Genomic DNA, 27,730 nt, shown 5'->3' on the forward strand with positions numbered 1-27,730 from the left:
ATAAAAGGTTCATACAGTAATACAACGCTATGGTACAACTTTAATGCATAGAAGCTGATGATTAGGGATATTTTATTAATTAATATGTGTGAAGATACAAACGCTTCTGGTTAATTCTGTCTATGGGTTCTTTTTTTAAATTGATAGTTTACAGTGAAGCGAAACAGTGAGAACCAAGGACATTGCGACACACAACTCCAATTATAATTTCATGATGCAGTCACCAGTGCTTTTTGTTGTGCTTTCGCTCCAGTTCTAATACAATATTTCAGTATTTTGCTTCTCAAATTAATTTTCTTTTAATCAACTTAGAACTTGAATTTAATATAAATAACAATGATAGAGTACACTTTTAGTATTTAACACTGTGATTCTATCTTTCACAGCAATTTCTGCTGCAATACGTGTTATCTTCTGAAGTGATTCTAGTGTTGTGATTTCTTCCTGTTTTTACGGCCTACGCACACAGTTCGTGAACAACTTGTATATATTGTTTATGAACTCACCAGTGAATGATGGTGATTTTGGATGTGATATTTTGTCATGCACCTTGATAAAATGAAAGTAAATCTGAGACGCTCTCTGGGGATCAGAGCAGCGGTGGGAAGCCCCATCACAGGGTTAAAGGTACAGTAGCGTGCGTCAGCTGATGCGTAGCGTCACGTAATGAGTGCGCGGAGGGGCTGGAAGGGGGCGGAGGCTGGTCCTCCTCTCCTCGCGCTGAGCTCCTCGCGGCAGGCTGCTCTCAGCAGCTTCCTGCCCCGCCGCCGTCCCTGACAAACGGCTCATTCTCATCACTGATCATGTGCCTCGCTCGCTGGCTGTCTGTAGCTCCGCAGCAGGAAGTTAGCCTTGTTTTCTTTTCTCCCTCCACTTGACAGCCACATTCACAGCATTATTACTTCACTCTCAACTTTTTTCTTTATTTATTTTTTTGGCCGCGGCTCTCACCTCTCCTTCTGCGGTACGCGATAGCCGTGAGGCTGGCTCTGTGAAGCCAGAGACCCGGCGGCCAACACCGGCCAGAGGAACCCCTCCGCTCCGCTCCCTCCTCCCCACGGTCAGGGAGAGCAGGTTCATGGAGGCCCCGCTGGAGGAGAAGGACCCGTCGCCGATGGACAGGTCCCTGCCTCTGCCTACCTTGAGTCCTGCCGTGCCCATCTACGTCACGCTGGGCCTGACGGTGGTCTACACCGTCTTCTACTCCCTCCTCTTCATCTTCGTCTACGTGCAGCTCTGGCTGGTCTTGCGCTACCGACACAAGCGCTTCAGCTACCAGACCGCCTTCCTGTCGCTGTGCCTGCTGTGGTCGGCCCTGCGCACGGTGCTCTTCTCCTTCTACTTCCAGAACTTTGTCACGGCCAACACCTTGGGCCCGTTCCCCTTCTGGCTGCTGTACTGCTTCCCCGTCTGCCTGCAGTTCTTCACACTGAGTCTCATGAACCTTTACCTCGCACAGGTGAGTTACAGGCCGGGGTGCTGTTCATACAGCCGCAGGGTTTCATGTATGTGCGCCACTTATCCGCACTTGTTTTCTCTGTAATGTGAGGACAGTGTTTGGATGATTGAGTCCTAAATATATCCACTCAAACATGTGCTGTGGTTGCAGAGTTTCACACTATGAGGGACAGTTTCTCAGCTGAAGTCTGAGTTTAAGGACACCTGAAACCTCCAGTGCACTGTACAATGAGACTGGATCTGTCAGTGAAATAAGATTGTTTTTTTAATTAGAGATGCATGTTGATTCCAGGGTGTTTTTAAATGTCATAAAACATGTCTGTTAAACACACTTCCTTCATGTGAACTTGTGCCTGAAACCAAAATATAAAATGGCTCCTGGTGATAACATGACATTGAACAGAATACGATCATTTAGAGTTAGTTCAAATAAAAACCATTCAACCAGAGCTGAGCATTTGGTTTAAATACCACAACAATATTAAGAGTTTATAACTCATGAGTATTTCCTGCAATTGATTATTCTTTTGATGACAAAAAAGAAAAATAAGAATCATCACATTAATGAAGCTATCTGATCTCATTGTGCTGCTTTCACATGTTTTTCTAACCAACCAGCAATTGTTTCACATTTTTGCTCGGGAAAGGAACAGCCGATTATCACGATTCATGTTCTGTTAATCAACTACTCATTTCAGCTCTAAATGTGAATACATATATCCATATTTTAATATTTAGGTATGTATTGAGTTACATATTGATCAACTTGGTGTTCAGAGCAATGAACATCAGTAAAACTGGTTAAAACAAAACATTTAACCACAATTTTAGTGACTTTTAAATTAGGATTTTACTTTGAACAGAACTTTGAATTTGAAAAATGTATCAAATCAATAATACGACATGATAACACAGATATCAACGCTAAATTATCGTTCAGGACGACCTGCTGCAGTGAAGCTCTAATCGTCACTAATGTTAACGGCATCGGATAGCAAGGACCCGATAAATCTCAGGCCTCCAGCTTATTTTTAGCGTAACTCTCTTGTGCTGATTTGAGTCACAGTTGAGAGTGTAACATGAAGCATTCGAGCACTGTGCTGTGTGAACACTGCGCATCCAATGTTCAACACTGCGAGGTTCCTGTTTCAGTAGAACTGCTCTTGTTTTTCGTTCGAGCTAGAATACAGAAGTGAAAGTGGGCCGCCTAAACACCCCGACACTGACGCAGGAACTGATTTCTTTTCACAGGTCGTATTCAAGGCAAAGTCTAAATACGCACCAGAGCTTTTGAGATACAGGTAAGATCAGACCGTGGCTCAATGTCATTCACCATTCAATTCTATTTCTCTGTGATTTTTGGCCCAAAAACAACCAAACATCTTAGTTGAAGTATACTTCAAAAAGTGACTTTTGAGGTAAATAATATTTCCCGTGATCCTCAGGCTGCCGCTGTACCTGCTCTTCCTGTTCATCAGCCTGGTGTTTCTAGTGGTGAACTTGGTGTGTGCCCTGCTGGTGAGGATGTCCTCTGCAGAAGCTCACACCATCGTGCTGGTGAGGGTCGCCATCAACGACACGCTTTTTGTCCTGTGTGCCGTCTCGCTCTCCGTGTGTCTCTACAAGGTCGCTAAGATGTCGCTGGCCAACATTTACCTGGAATCCAAAGTAAGAAACACGTCGCTGTCCTGTGTGGCACTGAGAGGAACGTGTGTGTGTGTGTGGGGGGGGGGGGGGGGGGAGCTGTTGTTACATGTCTGGGAATAAATAAAAGCCAGTGTTTTGTTTCATAGTAATCTGTGTGTTGTGTATCGGCCACTGCTTATAGCAGCCTTGTGTGAAGATGCACTTCTTCATATCATTTTTGCTGGTTGTACTTCACAAGCCAGCAAACATGATAAGTGGCGCCTGGCATCACAGCCAATCCAACCTTCAGTTTCCCTGTGTTCCCTAGAGTTTCTATGATTTCATACAATGATCTGATCTCATTTCCCCCTCGATGATCATTTCCTCCTCATTACCTGTGCAGGGGACGTCAGTGTGCCAGGTGACCGTTATAGGAGCCATCGTCATCCTCCTGTACTCTTCCAGGGCCTGCTACAATCTGGTCGTCCTGGGACTCTCAAACAAGAGCATCAACTCCTTTGACTACGACTGGTACAACGTTTCAGACCAGGTGAACCGCCGGAGGGTCACAATGCCTCTTTGATGAAGCTGAAAGACTTTTCTTTGTTTTTTGGCCTTAGTTGGTCGTTGTTTCCTTCGTGAGGACTGTGATTAGGCGACACAGCTCTCTGAGTAAAAGAGTGTTCTGATAGTGAACGTGTCGTGTTGTGTTTTTTCAGGCAGATTTACGGTCGACTCTGGGCGACGCCGGCTACATCGTCTTCGGGGTGATCTTGTTCGTGTGGGAGCTGCTGCCCACCTCTCTCATGGTTTTCTTCTTCAGAGTTCGGCAGCCAGACCTCGACAGGGTGAGCCAGCGAGCACTCGCCTCAGCGGGGGGTCGGGAATCCTCCCCGGGGGTCACAAGATGAATCTGATTGGGTCACGAGATTGTTTATAGTAAAAGCAGATACGTCATACTGTAGTTCAACTACAGCAAGACTCTGTTTCTGTCTTGTGAAATACTGGACAGTTTTGTAACGTTTAGCCAAGTTAAAAAGGAAAGTCACTTGTGGTCATGAGGCAAACAGGTCGGGGGCCGTCCTGAGCTACAGGCTACAGATGTGAAATACAGTCTTCATGTTTTATAATGCGAGACTACGATATCTTCCCTGTATTGTGTTGTTGGTGTCCTGCAGAGTGGCTCTGGGCTTCCTGGTCACGTCTTCTCCTCCAGGGCTTATTTCTTCGACAACCCGCGGCGCTACGACAGCGACGATGACCTGGCGTGGAACGTCATGCCTCACAACATCCAAGCCAGGTAAAAAAACAACAACAACAACAAAACACCACGATCTAATCACCAAAATACTGTAAAAAATGGGCATTGTTGAATTTTGATTCTCCAGTCTGGCCGCTGACGGTTACGAGTGGGGGAGCGAGAGCAGCAGCAGCATCGGCGCCTACATCGGAGGAGACGACGGCTACCTCCTCCCGCCTCCTCCAGAGGAGCTCGGCCACTGCTGACCGGAGTTCACAGCGACTCCTGCCGACTCGTGGCTTTGTTCTCTTACTTGTATATTTTTGCACAGTCTCTCTGAGCGACACGTTCGGTCTTCTATTTTGTCTCGAGTAGAAGAACTAACAGACTTTTCTGCCAGTTTATGAAGGTCCACTGATGGGACGTTGATTTTGCACACTCCTTGTACAAAGTGATGTAATGTTAAACTGCTTTAAAACATTTTCATTGTATAGTTTATATTGAATACTGCTTAATATATTCCTGACTTTTGTAATATGAACTCTTACTATTTTATGTACCGTGTTCTTTTTAATACATATTTGTTTATATAGATATTCATTTAATTCATATTAAAACAGTATAAATACTGTGAAAGATGCAGTTCATTTCTAATAATACATGAACACTTTATTGATGAATTGACAGGTTATATATATATTTTTTTCTCCCAGTAGTCTTAGCACAACCGTATACTGTACATCTCATTTTACGACACATTACTTCTGTATGTGACAAATACATCTTTGTATTTTATATTACATAATTACTCGAGTGCTACTTCTGTAAAATGAACATACGGGTTCAATGTCTCACTGACTGAAATCACCGGGTGTAATTGAAGAAAGCTGAAACTTGGACATTAAAAGCTCAAATCTCCGTCTGATAAAGGAACATTTTTAGGATTGGTGGCAGAACAAAAAGACCAGCGGGCCGGACATGTTTCGCACATCTCACCAAATTTTATTGATGCTCAGTTTTCAAAAATTTGCATTTTGAAAGCACTGAATACAGTTTGTACACAGAAACTTAACAGAAGACAATACTTAGAAAGTGACCTATTGTACATTTACAACATTCTCAGGGTGTACTTGTGAGGCTCAAATTTGGAAATGTTGCAGATTAGATTAGGGACTCATTTTATTAGAGCCCTGATTTGTTTGTCATCAAATGCATAGTGTAAATATAAAGTCATTCACAAATGAAACAAAGTCAACTCTGGTACAAAGTGCAGGACATTGAATAAAAATCTAATTGAAAAGCCATTTGTACAATAATTTACTGGTTGATAGTGTAATTTACCACTTTATCAATATCCTAAAATACAACGGAAATTTGACTATTTGAATCACTGACATGCTGTAGTTCACAGAGCAATAAAGGCAACTCTACAGATAATATTGATCTTTTTTTTGTGGAAGGGGGGAGCTGGATTTGCTGATAATTAAGCCTGTTTTTCCTCTCACTTCTCAGTGTGAATAACTTTATTTCCATCATAGGTAATCATATTACTGCTGGGGTCCAGAAAGTCAGACTAACTAGGCGTTTACACTGTAGGCCTGCAGAGGGCAGCATGAAACCACGTCCAGTGCAAGCAGGAGCGCATGAGCGGCCGTTATCCTGCTGTCAGATGTATGCTGCTCCCTCAATCTCTGCTTTATTTGGACAGAGCAGGAGGAACAACCCCACAGTGACCATCACTGTGCTGCAAAGGACTGGATTCAAACTACGACCAAACCATGTCCGTCAGAAAAAGGATGTTTCTAATTCAGATAATTCCTCATATTATTGCAACCTCAAGTACATTTAGCAATACAGTAGCATAGAACAGCTGATTCCATGTGAAAAGCATTACACATTAAGCATATGCAGAACACGATACCTTTAAGGAATTGACTGCAAAAAAACAATATGCAAAAAGCTGTAGATTCTCTGAGAGTTGAATTCCTGTTGATTTTCTGAAAACTTCAGTTGTAACGCGAGTGCTCTCCACCGACGAGCCTTTCATTTCACCCGAGGTGAAAAAACAAGACACACAATGTCACGACATTCAAGGTCCTCCGGGTATCCGCTGGTTTGCTGAAAACGAACAGAAATCATTGTTTGTGTTCGTTTTGTCTCCGGAAGAATGGATCTTCCACCCGCTCAGCTCACGCAGAGAGTCTGCTGCTCTGCCATGTAAAACACACACATGCTCTCTATAGGCCACTTTTCTTTTTAGGACAGAGCACTTGAAGGCTGTTTTGTAGGGGCCGCAGGCTTCCCCACTAGCTGGGATCTGATGCTTTGCCAAGTTCAACCTTTTCTCCTTTTTCTCCTGCACACAGAGGAAACACAAACACAGGAGATGTTATAGAAGAGCATAAAAAAACAACAACACAGATGGCTTCAAACAATACAAACAGGTTTGTGTAGCTTGTGCATCAAAACCTACCCGTTAAGTATTTTTCTTTAGCCCTGGCTCGCTCGTCTGCATCGAAATACCACACCGTGATGGCATACCTGGGGAGACAATCAGAGCACTGAGTCACTGCGCAACAGACCGGATCACCTGGGCGTGTGCGGCGGACGCATTTTGGATGCTGACCTGGTGGCGAAGGCGGGCTGAACCTCGTGAGGGTTCCGTCTGTCGGACCAGAACAGCAGCAGGCGGTCAAATCTGGGCTCTATGTCGGCGAACTGTGCCTTTCCTTCTGGGAAGATTCGAAGAAGGCCACCGTGTTCCTGGAAGAGCAGAACAAGAAGGAACAACCTCCGTTATGTACACAAATCAGGACAAAGCAGCCGCAGGAAGGTAAGGAGAGACCGGAGGAAGCAGTGGACGGGTTTGGGATTTTTGATTCCTGTCGCGTCTAGTGAACGTCTCCTAAAACCGCATTTATTGCTAATATAGAAGATCCACAGTCAGGCTTTTTTTAAAGCTACGAGCATAGGACGATAATGTTAGGGAACGCTGTTGTCCAGCTCCAAGGGCTCGAGGAGCAAAGCTCAGGATCGGAAGCAGCAGCAGCAGTGGGGGGGGGGGCTTTCCTGTGGAGGGATAGGAAGAATAACCCACAGGAAAACTGCTCCAGCTGGATAAAGGACCTGGAGAGTGAAAAAGCAGATTGCTGCAAGCGTGCCGCTTAAACTCTCACACAGCTGATATGACAGGCCCCTCTCTTCACACGCTAGCTAGCGGGGCGAAAAAGGTTCACACCCTTCTTTGGAAAGAGTAACTATTCTCATTTATGCTTCTTTGAATGAGGGGGAATGCCGGTGGTGTGACAAAGATAAATAAAGCACAATAGGGTCAAAGAAAGCACCACTGATTTGAACTATTGTTTGACTGCACGATATATCCAAATCAGTGGCAACATTCATTGTGTTCCGTAAGAGAGAGAGGACATCAGCTTATGACCCACATCATGCTGAGTAATCATTTGGATCTATAGTGCAGCCTTTTAGGTGGGAACTGCTTTGGACATCACAGCAGGTTTTATTTATGGGAACTACTGCTGTGCACTGGACACAGAGCCTAATGATAGAGAGCTTTACAATTCACAATACATCCCATTCAACCAAAACCTACCTAGGGCTGGGCGAGGGGGAAAAAATGAAAATAAATCACGATATTTTAGACCAAATACCAATGTCGAGATTGTGACGAGATTGAAGGGTTGACTATGAGTCTTTACAAAATATTGAATCGCTGAGAACAGCCGGGTAAGAAAGTCACATCACTGCTGTAATAAAACAACGCTCACGACATATTACCATATCGAAATCTAAGACGACATGTAGTCTCAAATCAGTCAGTATAATATGGATGTATTGTGGTATCACAGTATACCTATATACATACATATACATCCGGTACACCGTGAACCTGCCTCATCGTATCATGAATATCTCATCCCGTTACAACCATTAATGTGTGATGTACAATGACTTATTTATAGTTATTATTACAAGGAGCAGCCACAGCTGATGGACGCAAAGCTGCAGGCGACAGGCTGCAGCTCCAAGTAAGGTCACTCTGTCCTTATGTTGTGTGGAAGAAGTACCCGCACCATGTGTCGTATGAAATCAGAACACACTTACAATCACTACTGACTGACAAACTGCACTGTAAACAGACACACCAGCTGTTCTTCAGTAGTATTTCTGACTAAATAGCCGCTGAAGGACAGTTTGCTGTCGTATTATACAAAGTTTTGGATCTAGACAAACATATATTGCATGTTATTCATGCAGAATTACTTCAGTACTAGTAGAATGTGAAGGTTCTACATAGTGCTAGGGCTGCTATTGAAATAGCAATATGGCCTATTACTGCAATGGAGGCGAATAATGTGTCAAAATAACATTTTAAACTTGAGACAATCTTGCGAGTCATCAGTCAAACTAACCAGTTAGATAGGTTTTAGACATAGTTCAGCCCTAGATGGAACCAAAGTTAGTTTAATGTCTGACTCGCTGTCCAAGATGAATGAATGAATAAAATCTAGACAAACCTGCCTGCCCCCCCCCCCCCCAATGCCCGCTAAGAGCCCGCTACACAGGAGGAAGTCACATGGTGTACCCCCAGATACCAGTACGAATAAGTTGGAAACTTTTACATTGGTGTGACAAGATGTTGGTGCAACTATGTAAACAATGTGATTCAAGGCTGACTGGTAACGCACGTCATAAAGAGTGCTGTGAACGCGTCTGCAAGTCTCTACAGTATGTGTCAGCTGTGACAGACCGGTGACCCGTCCTCACCTCTCTTCAATTGCATGCTGGGAAACACTCCCAGCCCCTGCCTGTCTTATCAGGGTTCATTTTTAAAATATGAACTAAATAGCATTTATTTTTAGGGGGGGGGGGGTCAGTTTAAAGCAAACCTTGCAGAGAATCTACACTTGTAACAGAAGGAGAAGTATTTCCAGTGGATGATTCACTCCCTCCCACTTTGACTTCCGCTTGCCTGTATCTCCCTCCTCCCACCAGAGTGACTTGTTTTTCACTTTCTGTCACAGAGGTGAACAGAGAACATTCTAAAGCAGCGACTGGTCACACGTAACCGAAACATGATGTACCAAGCTGGGAGGATTGAGAATTTGCCAAATACTTCTTGAAGTGTTGATACTGAATAGAATGAATCACATGGACCTAAAGTTTCATGATGGTTTTGTATGGACGTTAACCAGTTGAAGACACACAATGTTGAAAATTGGGGGGTAAATAACCGGTGCAACTGAACCGGAACCTTCCAAAGCAATGTCCTTCTCTCACGGAGCCCCAGTATCCAGGCAACCACATTCTATAAAACACAGCTAATCACATGGCTAATAAACAGCCAATCAGGGACAGATTGGAATCATGCACGTGTGAATGGGGTCCCAGAACATGGCTCCTTTGAATAATTGAAGCCTGTGCATGAACATGACAATAGAAATCGTGCAACCGCTTACACGATGAACAAACGAGCAGTGTGACCCACCGGATGCACATCGCTTCAGCAGAAAGAGATTTAGTAGACACGTAAAGAACTGTGATGGCAAACACCGGATTGATTATGAAACCCAAAACACTGCTGCAAAAGTGGGTCACAGGTTAGTTTGAATGCCAACTTATTGGCAACTTATCTGTTGGCTACAAATAGGCATGATGCTACAACATGTTTTCATAGCAACATGAGACACCGAATATACTCCGGTCGTTTACGCCCAATTATTTAGGTACGTTGGTCAAAGGAGAGGTGTTCAGATTCCATTGTTTCCTTCTCGATACTGATTCCTGAACTTGCATATCGGTCGGTATATAAAAAAAAACAAAAGTTATATAATTCCCTCGCTACCATCTGTTTGACATTGCTGTGAAAACACCTTCAAATATAATATAACTATAATTTACCTTCGCCCAATATTCATGGTTACTGAATGGAGCTTGAATGCATCACATGTGTAACTCACTACAACTGGTTAGCCGTTAGCTCCGTTATTTAGCCGCAGGACTGTACGTCAACTAGCTCTCCTCTCCCGACTACAACACAGATTTGCTGTTCACAATGTAGCATCATCAAAAAAAAGAAAGAGTGCATGAGTGTTGACCACAGGCGTGTAGTATTAGTTTGCACTTTTACACTATTAATCTGGCAGGGTGTACAGATTGGGTAGCAAGGGACACATGTTGTTCCTGTGTCGCATAAATTAGCTGATAAATGATATAGCGTGATGTTGCATACTCGGCAATCCCTGTTACTGCATTTTAGGCTGTATCAGAGGCCTTTCAGTATCGGAACGGCTCTACAAAAAATAAAATAAAAAAAGAAACCTGCGCGTACCAGTATTGCATTAATCAATAATAGTCATGATAACAAATGTAAAACAAATTTCCTCAACAAGTAGGGACAGCAGACACATGTTGGAACTAACCCTAACCCAACCGGGACATGGTGGACATGCAGTACTGTTAAATTAGGCGTTCGCTATTTTGTCCACCCTCTCAGAGCAGACGACGGGTCCCTAATGCATATGCATTCAACTTGCCTCATGGCTAATAAAGGTCATCCTCTGTCATAGCCATAAGACAGACTTGTGCACGGCCAGCATTCTACCACCAACGAGCATTCAGAGGCCAAACAAAGGAGTTTCCTGTCATTACATAATGTTCATATGCAGGTCAAGTATGTGAGGAAGTCTGGAAGACATTCTCCTGTCTACTCGTGTCTTAGTCATGTTACCGGCTCCTTACAGAACCATGAAAGCCATCCTCCCACCTTACAGCTGCTGCTTTCTGTTCTAACGAGTGTTGTTCCTTCCTGGTGTGCAGCTTCCTGTTTATCCGTCTCATATTCTAGACGTGAGTTCACTCATTTGTCCGATGTCATTCACCACCAACACCTAAAGCATATTACAGTGGAGCAGACATCGGGGGCTCTCAACCCTTTGTAACTTAAGGCCCACTTCGGATTGTTACAAAAAAAAAATGTGTGAGAAGCACCTCCCCACATAAATGAGAAAAAAAACACAACGTGACAAAACACAAGTACAGGACGGACGTGAGCTCACAGTTACCTTGACCTTAGACCTCCAAAATGGAAACAGTTCATATCTCTAAGCTCGAGGGGAAGTCTGTGCCAAATTTAAAGAATTTCCCTCTCGGCATAACTGATATTGCGTTCACGAGAAAGGAACGGACGGATGGACAACACACAAAGATAACGCCGTCGGTCGTGTTTTAGTTTAATACAACGATCACTAGACAACAGCAGCAACACGTTTGCCTCTACCTCATGATGATGGCGAGGTGATGTGCGAACGTGCTGGCTCATTGGAATTATGCATTTTATATTTGATGATGTTGTAAATGTTATGTTTACATACTCGTGTTCTATCTAGTGTGGAGCCTGGCATGGGCCATGGGCTGCAAACATGGACACGTTTACTGTTATTTATTATTAGCACAGACAGCAACGTCTCAGCCACAAGTTGTGTCGGGGAGTGAAGACTGCATTAAGCTCACAATGCGTCACAAGTGAAAGTCCAAAGTCAGCCGTGGAGGAACAACATTGAAACTAGTTTTTAACTTAATCAGACCCGTATTATGTTATAATTAATTCCCATGCACGCTGTTTGGAGTAATCACAGCAGCTGGCTGGTCTGCCGACAGTGTGGAGTCTCTCCCCAGCACGTTCCTGCTGATAAACTGATAACGGTAATGGACGCTGCATAGACTTTATGGTGTGTTCAGGATCTACTCAATAAAACAGAGTGGTGGGCGAAGGTAAGTTGTAACGCTATCGCGACGTGTTTAAATGTAATCTTGTAAAATGTAGTTTTTGGGGGGAAACAGTTGTTGGAACAGCAATAATAAAGAGATATTATAGAAGGAATTAGGACCCGTTTAACTTCCTAACACTTCAATATTTAACATATACGATTCAAACAACTAATGCCAAGATGGTTTTTGGAATAAAAAATACAATAATTAATTTTCTAATAACTTGAAACGTGTTCTATGCAAATAACCACTATAGATGACAATAACAATGTCAAATGTCGATGTGTCCTTGAGTGAGACACTTAACCCCAACATTGCTCCCGTAGCTGTGCCTACGGTGCGATAGAATCTGAATTGTAAGTTGCTTTGGATAAAAGCGTCTGCTAAATGACTGTAATGTAACGTAAAAGGAAATCATTTCGATTTTTTTAAAGGTTTACACTAACTTTTAGACGCTTGAAATTATTTTTCGGGACAGTGGTTAGAAAGTTAGTGAATCATACAAAGAAAATCTGCAAACATTGGAGCATCTGTATTTCAGTTAATATATTTGTTAATATATTGTAGGAATGTTCCTTCAGCTAAACACCAGAATTGTTTGAAATGCTTCTTCGATTGATATGATGCGAGTAATAAAAGTCCCGCAGTAACACCTCGGTCTCTTTCCTCCGCCTGTGACTCTACTTTCCTGCAGGAGGAATAGCACGGGGGGAGGGGGGGGGGCTCTCTTCTCCCTGATCGGGTGTGGCTGGATTAGCAGGATCTCTGCATTTTAATGGGATTATAAACAGGGAGAGTGGCCGATCAGCACGTACCGACACGTAACCTCTAACACCGACTCCACTCGGGTGTCGAGTGTGGAATACAGCAGGACGGAGGGTGGGGAGTACGACCTCACCACGGGGACGAGAACTCACGTGTCGGATGCTTTTGACGGGAAGTCCAACTGGAATACGGACACCAGACACGCAGCCCCTTTTTTTTTTTAGCAAATCAGCTTTGTTTTTATAGTTATTTCAATGAAAATTGAATTGATCATTTTAAATGACAATTGAATCAATGTTTATAACAACAACAAAAAAGCAGATAAGGAACAAGAGAATAAATGACGTCATAGTTCAGTTATTTGGAATCCTCTAGTACTCATTGACATTATTTCCTCCACACATCACTCACATACCTTGGCAGTCCAATCTTTATTAAGGTAATATATGCATGTGACACATCGCCCATCGCCGTTGGGGTTATCCACATGGCGCACGTATCCCGTACCCTTTCCGGGGTAACACGCCACCATTGCCTGAAGACAGCACAGGAAGATGAAAAGGCGTGATTAGTAAAAAGCAGATACACAGAGAGCACACAAACATATGCATTCAGTGTCTAGATCTCATGTGCAATTTAAGTCAACAGAGGAACAGTTTAAGAGCGCATTAAGTCCACTGTCCTCGCCTCACAGAGGCTCACACGAGCAGAGACCGATCACTGCACAGCCGCCTCGTTATAAAACGTTAAACTAGCGAGAAAATAAACCGGAGATATCGTGCAGCACGTCAACTTCCCCTTGCCTCTTCCTGCTCCATTAGGAGTCGCATGATCTGCTTGGGTGTTGGCAGCGAACCCCTATGAGCTCTTGTAAACGTCTTGGTGTGAACAGCGTAGAAAGTTCCGTGGAAAAAAAGACACACACAAGTGGTGACTCTCACACTTCGACAGAAACACTTGAGTTCTCTTCAGAAATAAGACTTCCGTGGAAGAAGTGACGGCAATTTTGAAGACAAACAAAATCCATCTGATTTATGATCCAATTCACTCGGTTTTCAAACTGCCTGCGATATCAGACTGCATATATTATTTTGGATATCAGGCCTAAAAGCTCTGGAAATTGCAGAAAACACTTTTGAGACAAGATGCAACTGCGTGCTTTTTGACTTGAAAGGGGAGCCGAGGTGAGTGGTGAACGTGCTCAAAGCCAGAAGATTCAGCCCTCATGCGCCGTGTGTCTAAGCAGTGATGCGACAAACAAAGGCAAGTTCCTCCACGCACTTGGTTCAACACAAACCATGGCAACGTCATTATAAAACAATCACAGCAGACTAAACTCCTTCACTGGCTCTCGTCTCAAGGGAGATGTCTTTATACGTTTCTATGTTTGACTCTCAAATCTTTCAGGTCTGCAGGGGAATGATATGTTATCTTTCATCATATTTGGACTTTGAGGAGTTGAACTGAATCAATGAATTTAGAATATGGAAGTCTGTTGGTCCACATACGTCTTGAAAATATACATTTATTGTACGTCTACATCACATGTCTGAATGTTGTTTTTCTACCCATCCGACCATAGTGGTCCACATTGTGCTCACGTCTACTGAGTGAATCAGGTCACCACTGCACGGTACCAGGGCCTTCAAAGCAAAAAAAGCAACAAACGCCAACATAAAGATGAGGGGGAGGGAGTCAAACTGACAAAAGGCTTCCTGTCGGTAAGATGCAATACAGTGAGCTTCCCTCTGTGTGTGTGTAAAAGAGAGGGGGGGGGGGGGGGGGGAATAAGGACACAGACAGAGGGAGCAGAGGGGTGGGGCTGGACCAGAGGAGAGGAGTGAACTGCTGTAAACTTTGACTCCTGGCCTCGCTCCAGAGGGAGCAGTATTTTAATGGTTGTGCTACGTGCAGAGCGTGAGGAAGGTTGGAAGGTTGGCTGATCCCCTGCTATGTGGCCCCTCCCACACTATATTGCATGCTGCAAGGCCGGAGATGGGTAAATAGTCTCGGCGAGGAAATGTGTGGGTTCAAAATGTGAGCGGTGCGTGTGTGTTGGCTGACTGAAGGTGTGAGAGCCTTGAATTTTTATCGGAATTTTTTATCAAGTCTAGTCCTTAAAACAGATAAAGTAATTATTGTAGGTGACTTTAATATTCATGTGGATGTCGAGAACAATAGCCTCAGTACTGCATTCATCTCATTATTAGATTCGATTGGTTTCTGTCAGAATGTACAGAAACCCACTCACTGTTTTAACCACACTCTCGACCTGGTTCTGACTTATGGCATTAACATAGAAGATTTAATAGTCTATCCACAGAACCCTCTTCTGTCGGACCATTATCTAATAACCTTTGAATTCTTACGAACGGAGTGTACACCGTTAAGCAAGAGTTACTACACTAGATGTCTATCTGATGGTGCCGTAGCTCAATTTAAAGAAGTGATTCCGTCTGTATTTAACTCGATACCATGCTTCGATGTGACGGAGGACTCCTGTGCTAACTTTAGTCCGACCCAGATTGATCATCTTGTCGACAGTGCTACAAGCTCACTGAGAAGGACACTAGACTCTATTGCTCCTTTAAAAAAGAAGTTGGTAAAACAAAGGCGATTCGCTCCATGGTATAACCCTGAAACCCGCAAATTAAAGCAAACATCGCGAAAACTTGAAAGAACATGGCGTTCCACTAACTTGGAAGAATCTCGGTTACTCTGGCGAGACAGTCTTAAGACATATAAGAAGGCCCTCCGTAATGCCAGAGCAGCTTATTACTCATCGTTAATAGAGAAAAATAAGAACAACCCCAGGTTCCTCTTCAGCACTGTAGCCAGGCTGACAGAGAGTCACAGCTCTGTTGTGCCGAGTATCCCTATAGACCTCAGCAGCAATGACTTCATGAACTTCTTTAATGATAAGATTATAATTATTCGAGAGAACATTAATAATCTCCTGCCCTCGACCGATCTTTCCACAAATAGAGTAACCTTAGAAACAGCTGTAAACCCTGATATATGTTTAGATGGCTTTACTCCCATTGACCTTGACAAACTGACTTCAACAATTTTTACGTCTAAACCTTCCACCTGTCTCTTAGACCCTATACCGACTAGGCTGCTTAAAGAAGTGCTACCATTAATGAGCACAACTTTATTAGATATCATCAACCTGTCTTTAGTAACAGGTCATGTACCAAAGTCCTTTAAAGTAGCTGTGATTAAACCTCTTCTTAAGAAGCCCACTCTGGATCCAGAGGTGTTGGCCAACTATAGACCGATCTCTAACCTTCCCTTCCTCTCTAAGATCCTTGAGAAAGCAGTAGCAAATCAGTTGTGTGACTTTCTGTGTAACAATAGTTTATTTGAGGATTTTCAGTCAGGATTTAGAAAGCATCATAGCACAGAGACAGCTCTGGTAAAAATAACTAATGACCTTCTAATCGCATCAGACAAAGGACTCGTCTCTGTTCTTGTCCTGTTAGACCTTAGTGCTGCGTTCGACACTATAGATCACTACATCCTGTTGCAGACACTGGAACATTATATTGGCATCAAAGGAACCGCACTGAACTGGTTTAGATCCTATTTATCGGATCAATCTCAGTTTGTTGATGTAAATGATGAAGCCTCGATGAAGACCAACGTCAGTTATGGAGTTCCACAAGGTTCTGTGCTTGGACCAATCTTGTTCACCTTGTATATGCTTCCTTGAGGCAATATTATCAGAAAACACTCTATAACCTTTCATTGTTATGCAGATGATACTCAATTATATATATCGATCAAACCAGACGAAACCAACCAGCTCGCTAAACTGCAAGCGTGTCTTAAGGACATAAAAACCTGGATGACCTGCAACTTCCTGATGTTAAACTCAGACAAAACTGAAGTTATTCTACTAGGCCCAGAACACCTCCGAAATCAGTTGTCTAATGATATAGTTTCTCTAGATGGCATTGCGCTGGCTTCCAGCAGCACAGTCAAGAATCTTGGAGTTACCTTTGATCAGGATTTGTCTTTCAACTCTCAGATAAAACTTATTTCTAGGACTGCCTTTTTTCACCTACGTAATATTTAAAAAAATCAGGCACATCCTATCTCAAAGCGATGCAGAGAAATTAGTTCATGCATGTGTTACCTCTAGACTAGATTATTGCAATTCCTTATTTTCAGGGTGCTCTAATAAGTCTCTTAAATCTCTCCAGCTGATCCAGAATGCTGCAGCTCGTGTACTAACAAGAACTAAGAGGAGAGATCATATTACTCCTGTATTAGCTTCTCTGCACTGGCTCCCTGTAAAATCTAGAATAGAATTTAAAATCCTTTTACTTACCTACAAAGCCCGAATTGGTCAGGCTCCATCATATCTTAAAGAGCTTATAGTACCATACTGCCCTACTAGAGAGCTGCGATCCAGTGATTCAGGGTTACTTGTGGTTCCTAGAGTCTTAAAAAGTAGGATGGGAGCCAGAGCCTTCAGTTATCAAGCTCCTCTTCTGTGGAACCAGCTTCCCTTTTAAGTCCGGGGGGCAGACACACTCACCACATTTAAGAGTAGGCTTAAGACTTTCCTCTTTGATAGTGCTTATAGTTAGGGCTGGCTCTGGCTTGCCTTGGACCGGCCCATGGACAAACTGGTATCGGCAGAAACTACAGGGGGACTTCCTACACTGAGCACCTCTCTCCTCCTCTTCTTCTTCTCCTCCTCTTCTTCTTCACCTCCGTCTGTATGCATTGATGTCCCATTAATGCTCACTAACTTTACTTCTTCCCCGGAGTATTTGTGCTTTCTCGCCTCACAGGATGACCGCAGTTTTATCTGGACACTGGTTCTTCAACCAGCCATGGCCCTGCTGACACCTACTACGATCTTCATTGTTAACATTATTAATCCTATTACCGATACCATTAATGCACAGTACTGATTTTGTCTCTTCCCCGGAGTCCTTGTGCTTCCTCTCCTCACAGGTTTCCATGGAGCATGGTTTCATCTGGACCCTGGTCCTTCCACCTACCATGGCCCTGCTGACTCCAACTGCTAATATCACTTTTATTATTACTCACATTACTATTTCATATTACCGATACCATTAATGCACATTATTGACCTGCTTCTTCACCAGAGTCTCTGTGCTTTCTCGCCTCACAGGTTCCTGTGTATCCGGGTTTACCTGGACCAGGTGTTGCCTCCTGTCGTGGTTGTGTCATACATTGAATGTGCTGTAATTACATTGAATGTGTTGTAATTCACTATCCTGTTCTACACATGACATCATTGCACTTCTGTCCATCCTGGGAGAGGGATCCCTCCTCTATTGCTCTCCCACAGGTTTCTTCCTCTTTCCTCCCCGTTAAAGGGGTTTTTTGGGGAGTTTTTCCTGTTCTGATGTGAGGGTTCCGGGACAAGAGGATGTCAAATGTGTACATATTGTAAAGCCCTCTGAGGCAAATTTGTAATTTGTGATTTTGGGCTATACAAAAATAAATTGAATTGAATTGAATTGACAACTCGCAAAAAATAAACCTGGACACAGCAGTTTTGTCTTTCTTTTCCTGAGACCTGACAGCTGCACAAAGTCTATGAGAGGTTCATTTACAGTGGGAAAACTCAACTCCAGCCCAACTATGCAACTGTGAAAAACCAGAGTCAAATATCGCATCACAGCGACTGCATACACAAAAGTGTATACAAATCCAGAGAAAACGCATGAGACTGGTATGCAGATCAGCCACTATCTGCAAATGCCGACCTTGTGTGAAACGCTATTTAACTCCAGTTTGACTGTCACGTGATCTGGTCACGAGGACCCAGCAATCTCAGATACAGCAACAAGAGACACCGCTCTTCAGCCGGAGAACCACAGAGGGCTTGTGGCCGGGACCTTGATGACAAATGCAACATGCGGCAGCAACACAGACAGAATCAGAGTCCAGCAGTTTGTACAAGCAAAAGGTGGAGGAAAACCGCCGATCCTCCGCGATAAAGACATGGTTCACTACAGTGCATGTCAGTCACCAATATTTTCCTTATGTTAGATATTGAGATAGCGTCCAGGCAGAAGTTAATATTTTAATGTAACCTGGTGTAAATTAACTACAAGGATCAGAAATTGCTTCCTTCCTTGCCGTCTTCACCTCTGACCTACATCCCCATTTGAGCTCACTTTCCTCTCAGTCGCGTATTCTCCTGCATTAGTCGGCGGCTCTCATTAGGAGGCTGACCCCGCTTGCCATGTCGTTTGTTTACATTCCACAGGCACAGCTCCAGAGGCCCACTGGCATTACCAGGCAAGAGTGAACCGATGTTCATTTTAATATCTATTGTTCTTATGAGACAACGGCACCGCTGATAGACAGATGATGTGACAATGGCATTCATTACAATGACTCCATGTCACTGTCATATTGACTGTAAACAGATGCTGGGCATCTAGAATGATTCAATAATTTGAAAAATAGAAAAACATATCTGATTTAATCCCTTAATATCTGAAATGGAGATTATAGACCGAGGATCCTTCTGGTTTGTAAAGACGCATCTGTTGCACACAAGTTGTGCGCCGATTGTCTTTGTTCCTCATCCTCAATTTGTCTCAGACAACTTCTTCACTGCAGGCCGTAAACAATAGGCTGTATACAGCAGATGCGCTACCCTTCACCCTCAACATGTTGCAGCGGAAAACAAGTCGTTATTTTTTTGGTATCATTAGGCAAATACTCTGAAGGGGATTGCGTAAAGTCTTCGGCCTTGTGGATTTGTGCACGCTCTGCTGTTGTCAGTCATTGACAAACAGATAAACGCACCGGCTGAACTCTGTGAGCTGCTTAAAGCTCCAGGGATGCTGCTGCTTCCACTCAGACAAGTCATAAAGTCACATAGGGTAAGCCAGCACGTTGGACACAAACAGCGAGCGACAGCACAACTTCAAAAACTGTCCTGCAATCAGTCAGTAGGTTTTATATTCATAAAAATAGCTGATCAGCCAGCACCGTGCGTTTTGTGCGGTAACTGCTCAGCCTGACCGAGTGGCTCCATCGTGCCTGTGTGTGAGCCAAGCAAGCTCACTCGGTAATTGGATCGGTCACTGATACTCTCGTTGCCAGTGGTAAAAGACAGTCAGCAAAATATATATGAAAAAAATAAAATAAAATAAAATAAATAAAAAGAATATAAAAATCCATCAGTCGCAGTTCAAAAAACGTTGGGTCACAAAGAAAAGAGGTACGTGTTTGAATACAGTAACAGAGGCAGGTAATTAAATCTCTATATCAACCATCAGCTTACGGTTCCCTCTCATTCTGCATAGAGGCAGGAGTTTGTACTTATAAAGTGACTTATTATGATAAATTATTAAACTTATATCTTTGTAATGAATAGACGCAATAAACACAATCCTCATAACTTCATTTTTTTTTTTGAATGCATAATATGTGCCCCACCCACCATAAAAGATTCGACTCCACTGCTGCGAACAGTCAAAAGGAGAAGACGTCTTTCTCAAAGCCCCACTTGGCTCACAGCCAGATGCTCCTTAGACAGTCTTGGCACAGTAACCGGAGAGATAAACATGTGCTCACCCAGGGGAGTGCCGTGTCAAATTTGGTGCAATTTGGACACGCGACACATTCAGTATTAATAAACTTTGAATACACAGCGCTCTGTTCAGCCGTGGGGGGGCGGGCTATGAGGCTCTGCAGGCTCGAGCATGTCGTCGGCAGCGCGGTCCTGTTCGGATAAATAACGGCGCCAACGGCAAAAGTTGCTGTGAGGAACTTTTAAAAGGTTATCGTCAGTCTCAATTTAATAATGATGCCTCTATAAAACCAACATAAGTAACCGAGAACCTCATCAGCACGGACGGACCCAGAGACGGCCTCACTGCCGCCTTAGACCTGCACATTTTTGTTAACACTGGGTGAACGTGACAAAGATGTTCCAGGAGAGGGGAGTGTTTGCATTAGACCGGACACACCGCAATGGGTCGAGGTATATTATCGATTAGGTCCTGTCCAGGTCAGGCAGCCACTGGTGTTTCCAGTGGTGCGAATACGAGCAATGTCCCGTCACCTCATGCACCAAAACCTGTTGGAAGACGGAGAGTGCGTTTACCGTCGCTGGACTCTAAGCAGTCAGTAGCGCCAGTGAAACAGAGAAGCCAAAAGGGTCGGACATCGCTAGGAGAGGCATTAACCCGAGGCATGACAGGAAAAGCAGCGGTGGAGCAAAAGGAGTAGTTGGTTGTTGTTGCCAGATCAAAAGTGTAATCAGTTACTATGACAGCTAATTGCTAATGAAGCTGTAAACATGCTACAGGGTCGGATGTGCTTTGGTTTTAGGGCCACACCGGTCATGTGTCAGCACGTTTCCGCCTCCCATCTTGGTGAGACTGAGAGAACTCCAGATGCGGTGTGCCCATTAGCTCCATGGAACATCCCCATCTCAACTCCAGCTATTGTTTGCTGTAGTCTGGAGCTTATCCACGCACAATGCGTTAAGCTTTGACACCATTGTGTCTTTAAAATGGTCGTGGGAACTGTTTTATCTAAAATGACTTGTAGACTCCAGCATTGCAAGACGACTCCGTCATGGCAGGCGTGTTCTCAGGACCCAATCAAGTCTCGAGGAAGCTGCAAGCAACAATACCACAGGCCGAGGAACCGAGCCGTTCTGAACAGACAGTGCCCCATTTTCTTTTTTTAAAGGGTTCACTTTTGCTGTGAGCACCTTTTCACATTACATATTGCAGCCATACAGCATGTCACGTCCAACTAATGGGCTGCATTTATCTCTCTATGTCACACAAACAACATGAGAATATAATAACAAATGTTTTATGAGCATTATTAGAAACCCGCAGATGATTACAAAGAGACTTTCCCCCAATAACCAGGCTCCCTCCTTAGGGTCTGGGAGCTGTTTAAAAAAAAAAAAAAAGAAAAAAAAAAAAAGTGATCAAGCCCAGAATGGGCCAGACCCCTCTTACAAGGGTTTGGGGGGCGACTCACAGTTGGGTCAATTAGCCAAAAATCTACACAAAAAAAATGAATGAATACAAAAACCGCCATGTCAACAACTACAAAATGAAACAACCTGATTGACCCATTCTGAAGCACCACGATGGTGCCCTGGTCATGCTTCGCAACGAGTGGACGCCACTCCTCCCCTGTGTAATAATACGTGTACACAATTATTAATATGATTAACACACACACACACACACACTGTTGTTAACTGCTCTGTATTCATTGTTCCTGTCGTCTCCCTGTTGTTCTGTTAATGTATTGTCCTCGTCTTAAACAGCCTATAGCGTACTGTAGCGCCGGCTCCACCACCACATGACTTCCTCTTGACGACTCATTCTATAGAGCTTTAAGATTTAGGTCAACGGTCAACTTCCTTATGACAGCGCACATGTCCACGGTCGGTCTGTGACATTACAAATAAGTCAACATGCAAAACAACACTGGGGAGGAGACGGGATGGATTGGGTCCAGATTGATCCTGTTTAGGTGGAACAGCTTTTTAACATCAGTCAGCAGTTTTCACTGAAACAGAGGCGTGGCTCGCTGTGAGTTGGGGTTGAATGACGTGACAATGTGCTTGTATACCGTGAGACAATGGGGGTTTTCCGATGCTGGTCGCGAGGCCATTGAGGGCAATGTTGCAAATCAGTGCAGGGCTGTTTAATGGCAATAAAGGATTTACAGTATTTTCCTCAGTAACAGTTTTCCAATTGAATTTGCAAAACAAATACTTTTTCTTGCTGTTGCAACATAAAATTGCATCGCTTTCACCCATCCATTGCCCATCCCTCTGTTGTATTTAGGGCTGTGACCAACAGTTAATTTCATTATAGAGTCAATTAAAATGTCAGCAATGTACTGAAAAAACGACAAATACAAACTTCGAAAGCTCAAGCGACATATTTGAAAACGACCAAACAGTCCATTTTTGCTAGGAGCCGGTGGGCATCAGTCCTGCATGGCTTAATAACGGCTAATGTTGAGGTTTCATTGAGTTTAATTTGGATGCATTTAAGCTCTGTTCAGTAAGAATGTGTATTGGACTGTGATAAATTATAACGTTATCACGATGTGATCAAAAGAGCTAAAAAAAAAAAGGTAGTCGTTTCAAAAAAAGATGTTTTCACAGCAATATCAAATAGATATTAGAGAGAGAATTGTGACCCGTTTCACTTCCTAACACGAGCTCTAAGCAGCTTACGATACGACCAATCAATGAAATAATCGCTAGAACACTCAACTTAAATAATCGATAGCTGCAGCCCTCATCTAATCCAGTGTTTAAACTCTATACAGACATACCAAATGGCATGCTAGTCAGAGTTATCATGTTTCATGTTCAACAACATAACTGCATAATACTGGCTTTGTACACTAGCGGTAAGAATGTTTATAATGCAGCCTCGGCTTAATGGGCTATTTTACCACGCTGGACACATTGGATGGGGAGTCAGCGACTGGACAACCGTGTTGCTGCAACAAACTTTTTAATGTCCCCCGATTGTGCTACGACGGCATCAGCAAGCATTCAACATGCTGGAGCTAGGCAACTAGGGCAGTAGGTGCTTTGACTCAGTGGCCAGCTGCATGGAGCTGCTGCACAACTGAACCACTCACTGAAATAATGCGCTGTCTGAAAAGCGCTTCATGTCTACTCCACCAAGAACGAAGCTGGACAGGAGACGCGGCCGAAAAATAACAGCGTCGGCCGACCAGAGCTCGGTGCGAGCACACAAAACAAAGCACCTGAAGCAGGCTCACTGCTAGATCCTTAAATGTCAAGCGCCGTGATAACAGAACACGATATGGTACAGTGACAGAGTGACAAATATCAAACAGTGACTACCTTCAGAAAGGTTAGTTCAGTGTTCAGGAGGGGGGCTGAGAGCGGCTCCTCTCCTCCTGGGTCAGTCTCGTGGCACAAGGTCAAGGTGCCCAGATCTGGTGTAAAGGGAGAGTCGCGTTTCACACACAAGCCAACATCTGAGCTGAGACCAGGTGGACATTGCTTTGGGTTGACAGTAACAGAAATGTCTACCAAAGTCCGAAGACAACTTTTAAATTACACACGTGGTGCTGCTCATTGTCTCAGAGGAACCAGCCTAAACAATTAGACCATCAACACGACAGACATCTTTGAAAGCGTGTCTCAGTGAGACAAGACGCTGCCCAGTTTTCTCTCCCTCGCACTGCCAACCTTGAGACATGCAGGCCTTCCTCTTTACGTAGGAACGCTCCGCTACTGTAGCAAAACACTTTGTATTAGGTCTGCAACTAACGATAACTACCGTAGAGTAATATGTTGATTATTTTCTTGAGTAATCATCGAGTTGTTTGGTCTATAAAATGTCAGAAAATGGTGAAAAATAGTGATCAGTGTTTCCCAAAACCCAAGGAGACATCCTCAAATGTCTTGTTTTCTTCACAACTCAATTATATATTTCATATAGGAGTTCAGAAACAGGGAAGTATACGCTTTTAAGCTAGAATCAGAGAATTTTGACTCAAACCGATTAATCGAACGGTCGACAACTCATCGATAAATTGTTGCAGCTCTACTTTGTCTGCCACCTCTACAGCGAGCTCAGGGTTGCAGTCAGCGACAGAAGAGCATCCCTGCAGCACAGCACGGCTTCACACTGCCCGACACCGTTTACCAGATGGCTGCAGCTCCTTCACACACATCCAAATTATTTTACCATAAGAAATGACAGCACAAAATGTGATATGCACAATTTGGATTGTGTAAACTGGGCGTCTTCCTCGTTTCTGTGCGCACGCACTTCGCAGCAGCACGTGTTGAATAGAGCTGCATGGAGAACATGTGCTGTGTTACACAGCCTCAAGTATATTAACAAATGTATTCAGCACAAGATGACAGAATGTCTTACAGCTCCAGCTCTACTTCTGCTGAGTGATAGCTGCAAAACGGGCTTCTCATTTGGTCCTATGGAGCCAGAGCACTGCTGGTTTCAACCCACCTGGTCGCGTGACAGGTGTAATTCTGTAGCCCAGCAGGGCTCTAACTCCCGGCGGACACCACTGGCTTTCATGCATGAAAAATACCCAGCATTCACAGTGCTGGTTGTGTCTTACCACCTGCTGCAATACTTACTTTCGTCCTTCCATTTATTTTGTAGTTTCCCAGTTTGCCGTTACAATGTCTGATCAGGTCATCCATGCGACTCATTAGAATGCGGATCGTCTCGCAACCGGCCTCCCTCCCCTCTATCCACGTGATTTTGTCCCCTCGTATGTCTTTAGTAGAGTCGCTTTTTTTACTGACCAACTGTCCGTCCGTGAACTTGCCCGTTTTGTGCAGCGCTTGGACATTTTCCAAAATGCCTAGCCCGGTTTCAGCTCCTAAAAAGTTGTCCACCACGCAGATGCCGTGCTTGTTCATGCACGGGACTATGTACTCCACGGGGAGTTTCTGAGGGGATGGGCTGGTCTGTCCGTTAGGTGTGACGGTGTTGTTGGACCGGTCCTCTTTCGGTCCGTCATCGTCCCCCGATACCTCTGTGTTTGTGGGTTGTGGTAGAGACGCACTGTCCACCTGCTCGGGACTTATCTTTTCCCGGTTTTTCTCCGGTGCCTTGTCGTCCCCCGACGGCGGCGGTGGAGAAGGAGGAGGCGGCGGCGGCGGCGGATGCTGCTCGGGCTTCTGTTTGGGAAGCTGCGCCTTGTCCGTCTCCTTACAAATTAGCTTGTGTTTCTTCCAGTGCTGTTTCTGGTGCGCCTTGCTACAGTAGAAGGAGCTCCGGCACCTACCACACTTGAGGAGGTTCTCCATTTTCCCACAAAGTTCACAGTACTGCTGGTCTCGGTCCAGATCGCTCTGCTCCATGTTTGCGGCTCCACCGGGTGCACTGCGCCTTTAATTCCGATCCTTCACACGCGCCCTGCTAACCAACAACTTCGGAGACGATCCTTAGCCTCTGTCACGCTACACCGAGGGAGACGTAAAAGTAAGACTCAAAACCCCGCCATTTTATCATACTGGGTCCTTCTCCATACCTCGTATCAGTGAAATAATGCACCAACGTGCGCCCTGGACCGAGCATTTCGGACTTCGGCGGGCTAGCTGTCGGTCCAAGGGTAGTGCATGGCGCCTCTTGGTGTGTGTACTCAGCCTGTCTGTGGGCCTGCCTGCGCTGACGACACACAAGCACCGCCCCCCTAGTGCTGCCTTCGAAGGCTGTCGAACAAACGACGACGTTCATGATGTGGCTTGAGAGCTGCTAAAAACAACGTGGAAGTCGTTAATTTAAGCGAATAGGGAGCATGTCCTTGCTCATGTATGATTAAGCCTGCCTCCGGTCAATCAATACAACAATACACACAGTAATATAGTAATATGTGTCATCTTTACCAGAGTCCACAGCTCCAGTTGTGCAGCCTTAGTGATTATTCTCTATAATCATGTTCACTGACAGTTAAAAGTAAATGTAGGCTACTCAGGTAGTGTACAGTGCTTAAGTACAATTTTGAGGTATTTGTACTTTACTTGAGCATTTCAATGGTATGCTACTAAACACTACTCAACAGTAAATTTGTTCCACATTAGCTACCTCATTACAATGCTACTTACAGATGAAGGCATTTATCCAATAATATTCATCCAATAATATTCAACGATATTCATAATATATAAAAATGATACAACAGTCTGAATATCATGGAATGAACTGAATGAGAAGTTCTTTTTTTAATACAAATACATCCGAAGAACTAATGAATCTGTACTTATACTGAAGTGAACTTTTGAATAAAACACTTTTACTTGTGATGAAGAATATTTACAATGTGGCAATGCTACTTTTACTGAACTAAAATAGTTGAATTATTGCACCACCACTGCATAAAAGTTAGAAGAAATAAAAGGAGCGGTAAAATAAAGGAAGCACTTATATTTACATATGATCCATAGATATGTGCAGGAGTGTTTTTTGTGTCTGCACTTCAGTTTAAAGGACAAGTGATGTAGGCTATCAAAGTTTTGGCTTAGAGCATCGCTGACAAATGTGACAAATGTTATTCCTGCAGTAGCACAAAGTAGCTCGCTGCAGCTTGAGATCTAAAATCATGCATTACAATAACAGTTTATATCATTATGCATCATATGATGTATACATCATATGATGTATAATTATCCACTATATATATTATAAAATATGATGTATAACTATCCACTATATATATTATAAAACATAAACTTATTTTGAATAAGAGTAATTGAGAAAACCCAGCAGCTCGAAAGCTCGAATATAAGAGCTTGAATGGAGCACCTGAAGGCATCGTGATTGAACGTCGGTGTTGTGCCCTCATTCCTGGCTCGCATGTGTGAAATTCCTTTCACACAACAAAAGAATATTTTGCATAAATATTTTGCGAGTTTTACATTGACTGATCAATGAGTTAGTGGGCGGTTATGAAGCTCGTGATTGCGCTTCATAGGGACTTATAACGACCATCGGAATGCATATTGTAACACATTTTGATTCGATTTTTTATTTTTTTTAAATGAAGCACCACCAAGCATCGTCTGAATATACCATTATATACACTGATGGGGTTCAGTCACAGATCAAATAATAGAAACCGGTGATTGAATGACGGGGGAGTGTGCTGTGCAGAGACAAGGCGCAAGCTCAACTTGGCACCAGACGTGTGGCACGTACACAGTCTGCAGGAGTGCCTGGAGGAGGGGTTACAGTAGAGAAGCGAGTAATCTGATCAAGAAAGGTTAGATGAAACATACATTAATAGCAACAAATGACACAGGCCAATCTAGGGTGGCAGTCTGGAGATGTCTGGTTGCTCAAT

At 43.7% G+C, this 27,730-nt stretch overlaps 2 protein-coding genes across 4 annotated transcripts; one reads left to right on the forward strand and one right to left on the reverse strand.

The window, feature by feature from the left end:
- The first annotated feature begins 219 nt into the window (after nt 1-219).
- On the forward strand, nt 220-4,951 carry gpr137ba (G protein-coupled receptor 137Ba). 2 transcript variants are annotated; one of them, XM_079280483.1, is made up of 7 exons: nt 220-1,459; nt 2,710-2,759; nt 2,904-3,126; nt 3,488-3,634; nt 3,804-3,932; nt 4,263-4,384; nt 4,473-4,951. In XM_079280483.1, exons 1-7 carry the CDS (start codon nt 1,079-1,081, stop codon nt 4,588-4,590), a joined length of 1,170 nt encoding a protein of 389 aa, XP_079136609.1. In that variant the 5' UTR covers nt 220-1,078; the 3' UTR covers nt 4,591-4,951. The 2 variants fall into 2 exon arrangements, with proteins under 2 accessions (XP_079136609.1, XP_079136610.1); XM_079280484.1 differs by having other exon boundaries at nt 2,904-3,015.
- Nucleotides 4,952-5,097: 146 nt separating this feature from the next.
- egln1a (egl-9 family hypoxia-inducible factor 1a) lies at nt 5,098-26,021 on the reverse strand. Of its 2 annotated transcripts, XM_079280617.1 has the most exons (5): nt 25,020-26,021; nt 13,293-13,412; nt 6,951-7,087; nt 6,798-6,865; nt 5,098-6,680 (listed from the first exon to the last, which is right to left on the reverse strand). In XM_079280617.1, the coding sequence occupies exons 1-5, from the start codon at nt 25,749-25,751 to the stop codon at nt 6,631-6,633; spliced, it is 1,107 nt and encodes a 368-aa protein (XP_079136743.1). In that variant the 5' UTR covers nt 25,752-26,021; the 3' UTR covers nt 5,098-6,630. The 2 variants fall into 2 exon arrangements, with proteins under 2 accessions (XP_079136743.1, XP_079136744.1); XM_079280618.1 differs by lacking the exon at nt 13,293-13,412.
- Between the last annotated feature and the right edge of the window lie 1,709 nt (nt 26,022-27,730).

The sequence above is a fragment of the Melanostigma gelatinosum genome (assembly GCF_949748355.1).
Source record: "Melanostigma gelatinosum genome assembly, chromosome: 12".
In the NCBI taxonomy this organism is placed as follows: domain Eukaryota; kingdom Metazoa; phylum Chordata; class Actinopteri; order Perciformes; family Zoarcidae; genus Melanostigma; species Melanostigma gelatinosum.

Bases quoted from the DNA above. Each gene is read 5' to 3' on its own strand.
- gpr137ba (XM_079280483.1), top strand. From the start codon at position 1,079: ATGGAGGCCCCGCTGGAGGAGAAGGACCCGTCGCCGATGGACAGGTCC. The intron at 1,460-2,709 runs GTGAGTTACAGG...TTCTTTTCACAG, and splicing joins TGAACCTTTACCTCGCACAG to GTCGTATTCAAGGCAAAGTC. The intron at 3,127-3,487 runs GTAAGAAACACG...TTACCTGTGCAG, and splicing joins ACATTTACCTGGAATCCAAA to GGGACGTCAGTGTGCCAGGT.
- egln1a (XM_079280617.1), bottom strand. From the start codon at position 25,751: ATGGAGCAGAGCGATCTGGACCGAGACCAGCAGTACTGTGAACTTTGT. The intron at 13,413-25,019 runs GTAAGTATTGCA...TGCTGTCTTCAG, and splicing joins AAATAAATGGAAGGACGAAA to GCAATGGTGGCGTGTTACCC. The intron at 6,681-6,797 runs GTAGGTTTTGAT...CTCTGTGTGCAG, and splicing joins TAAAGAAAAATACTTAACGG to GAGAAAAAGGAGAAAAGGTT.